The following is a 3,581-nucleotide window of genomic DNA, read 5'->3' on the forward strand; positions in this document are numbered from 1 at the left end:
TATATTTAGTTAATTAAATAGAAAGAAATTAAGTCCCTCTAGTTCAAGTACGAGATTTAAGCTCTCAAACTCTCAAGCAGGCCTTACATCACTATTTACTAAAAAAAACTGTACTCATTAATTAGTGGTAAACTATATGACATAAATATCATTCATGGGACAAAGATGGAGAAACTGTTATGGTATACGATCTGCTTCCTTTCCTAGACACTTTGCACATTATAAAGTTGCATTATAGTCCTTAATGACAGCTCTTATGGCAACCATTATTAATAACCTCAGGTGTCAAGTTCAAAGCCTAATGCTAAAATCTCCCTTCTCTAATTTAATTAAAAAAAAAGATTATAAATACTATTTATATTTATATTTTCTTTATTAAAGTAACTAGAACTAAATAAATGACTATTGCAATAGATATTAATTTGTTATTAAAAAAAAAACATTGTCAAGATGAGCCTAGTTTTGTAAAGTGGTAATGCCTAAAATGTTATTGGAAGCTGTTTACATTTCACACACAGGATTGATGTAGCCTTTTTCATAATGTAAATCCAGGAACATTGTCAGAATTAACATAAACTAATTTGCATATATATATATATATATATACTCAGCAAACGTTGTCCAAAATATATATATTCAACAAATTAACACAGTCATTATTTTCATAGAAATAAATTAAGGGCACCAAATATGACATTGTAATCCAAACTACATATAATAATACTCTTAATTGATTAATATTATTACAAACGGGAAAATAAACCAAAAGCTGGATTTATGCCAGTGAAACCTCCATCCACATTGAGATTATGCCCACTAACATACCTTGATTCATCACTCCCTAAATAAACAGCAGCTTCAGCAATATCTTCTGCTTTATGAACCACACCTTCGAGGTTCGAGTACACCTTAGATTTTGATTTCTCTTTCTCTTCCAGCTTGAAGAAATCTTTTGACAACACTGTAGCTATATAATAGGGTGACAAGCAGTTCACGCGGATTTTGTACCTCCCAAGCTCCGCCGCAACATTCTTAGTGAGTCCCAAAAGTCCATGCTTTGAGCTTGTATATGCATGAGATGCAACCCCACCAACACTGCAACAAACACTCCCTATATTTATTATGCTTCCTTTCCCAGCTGGTATCATCACTCTAGCTGCATGTTTGGTTCCCAAGAAAACTCCGGTGAGGTTGACACTGATGACTTTATCGAAATCGGACTTATCGTTGTCGAGAATGCTTGTTTTGGCGTCTTCAATGAATACTGCATTGTTTACAAGTATGTCGAGCTTACCATGCTTGCTAATGGTTGCTTTTATCGCCTTTTCGATGTCGGATTCATTTGTTACGTCGCAGTGAATGTATGAGGCCTTTGCGGATCCGATATCGTTGCATACCGATCGGCCTAGCTCGTCTAGGATGTCGACGATCACCACCTTAGCACCGTGTTTGCAGAAGGTTCGTGCAATGCACTCGTCGATGCCTCTGGCTCCACCGGTTACCAATGCAACCTTGCCTTCAAGTCTGCAAGAGGATCACCAAAAAACACAACTAAATATGCAAAAAATAAAATAATTCTATATTGTGATTGGTAATACCTTTCACACAATTATAAATTCTCATGTATGTATACAGTTCACTTCTAATCAGTGCATTCTAATGGGATTTGGTACAGATTAGCATCCCGTTATGCAACATATTGCAAGGGAAAAAAAACAAAACAAAATTCAGGCTTCACACCAACCAAAATCCATAAGTATATATATTGATGAGGACTTGATGTATATGTATATTGCATATGAATATGTATATTAATCATATTCAGAACATCTTGATTTTAATTCAAATTAGTTATCTCTTTCTCGCCTATATTTTTTTTTTAAACGTGTTTAATATAGCAAAGAATTAATTAAGGTCCTATTTGATAATATTGTTGCTTTTTAATTTTTGTTTTTTTATTTTTCTATACCTAATTATGCATGCTTATGTCAAGCGTAAGTTATAGTTTGTTAACCATCTAAATTATCTATAAAGTTAATAAAACACACACAAATGAAAAAAAGAAAAAAAAAATTGAACACATTTTCAAATTGTGTTCTCCCCCCCCCCCCCCCTTCTCTCTCTCTCTCTCTTCTATTCAAGTTTTTAATTGCTTAAGATATTAAACAAATTACAACCATCATCTGCTAGCATTTGACACAAATAATTAAAACTAAAAACCAACCATATTGTCAAACAACACCTAAAATAAATGGGTTTTATTACAAAGACCAAACAAACTATATATATATATATACCCATACAGTAACCAAATATATATATATATATATATAGATACAAATGATATAATAAGATATTTATGGAAACGAATTATGAGAGATAACATCCATAATCATCATATCTGAATGATTTTTATGATTTAACAAAAATGTAGATCGTTGGTTGTTCCTTATGGTCTCCCTCCATTAAAACTTTACCATATCAACATTGTGTATATATATTTATGAATATTAACAAAAATTATATATTATATTATTGTATATTTCACCAAAAATAAATTAATATTATATATTAACAAGTTTCTCATTAGGATATCACTGTATAAAATCATACTATAATACAAATAAATCAATATGATGTGTAAATGGCTAATCTACTTTGATTGATTTGCATTATATCCTAATTTTTTAAAACTATAATATTCTAATGTGATCAACATGCCAGAATATGTATATATATATATGTGTGTGTGTGTAAATTATCAAAAATATAGTCAGTCTTTCATCAAGACATTCTAATGAATTTTTTGTTAGGACTTTATTTATCAGTTTTTGAATTTTTTTAATAGTTGCAATTTTAAAATGTATTTGGGATTTTATATAAATTTAATGAAATATTAAAATTTTAAGGGATAAAGTGAAATTTATAAGACTCATATAATCTCCAAATGTATTTTTAAATTTCAACTTTTGAAAAAATCTAAAAATTAATATATCAAATTCTACTAACACATTTTAATGAAAAAGCAAGACAAAGATATTGCAGAAGATTTTGTGGGATCAGACATGAAAAAATATAGAAATGAAAAACAATACAAGAACAATACGGAAGCAGGGTTTGATTTCTTCCTAAAAAGGTATTTGTGTTTTCAATTGAGATGGGATGGTGTTTTAAATAAAAAAATGATCGATAACATCAAAGTATATTGCCTCCTGCTTAGATTGATAAATCCAAGATAAATTTTATATCCTCTATTCAAATGGACAAATTGAGCCCAGATATTCTAATGATTCAGAAATATTTAACTCTTATAGAATTGACGAAAAAGAAAATATTGATTATTGATCCAATCCATCTGTCTATAAAAAATGAAGGACAATTTATTATATATCAAGCCGTAGGTATTTCATTGGTTCATAAGAGTAAGCATGAAATAAATTAAAAGTACTTAACAAAAAGCACTGTTGCTAACAAGAATTATGCTGAATTCATTGCAAAATGAGGTTTTCTTTGAGTAGTATGTAGTGTGTGAGGTTTGAAACATTTAAACACAGATTTCCAAAACTATGTGAGCTAGTTAG

At 29.9% G+C, this 3,581-nt stretch overlaps 1 protein-coding gene across 1 annotated transcript; it reads right to left on the reverse strand.

The window, feature by feature from the left end:
• Positions 1 to 664: 664 nt before the first annotated feature.
• On the reverse strand, positions 665 to 1,529 carry LOC107412887 (secoisolariciresinol dehydrogenase-like; the record flags this gene model as incomplete). Its single annotated transcript, XM_025071661.3, has 1 exon — positions 665 to 1,529. A coding segment is annotated over one exon (786 nt), but the record flags the coding sequence as incomplete, so codon positions are not given.
• Between the last annotated feature and the right edge of the window lie 2,052 nt (positions 1,530 to 3,581).

The sequence above is a fragment of the Ziziphus jujuba genome, chromosome 8 (genome assembly GCF_031755915.1).
Source record: "Ziziphus jujuba cultivar Dongzao chromosome 8, ASM3175591v1".
Taxonomy (NCBI): Eukaryota; Viridiplantae; Streptophyta; class Magnoliopsida; order Rosales; family Rhamnaceae; genus Ziziphus; species Ziziphus jujuba.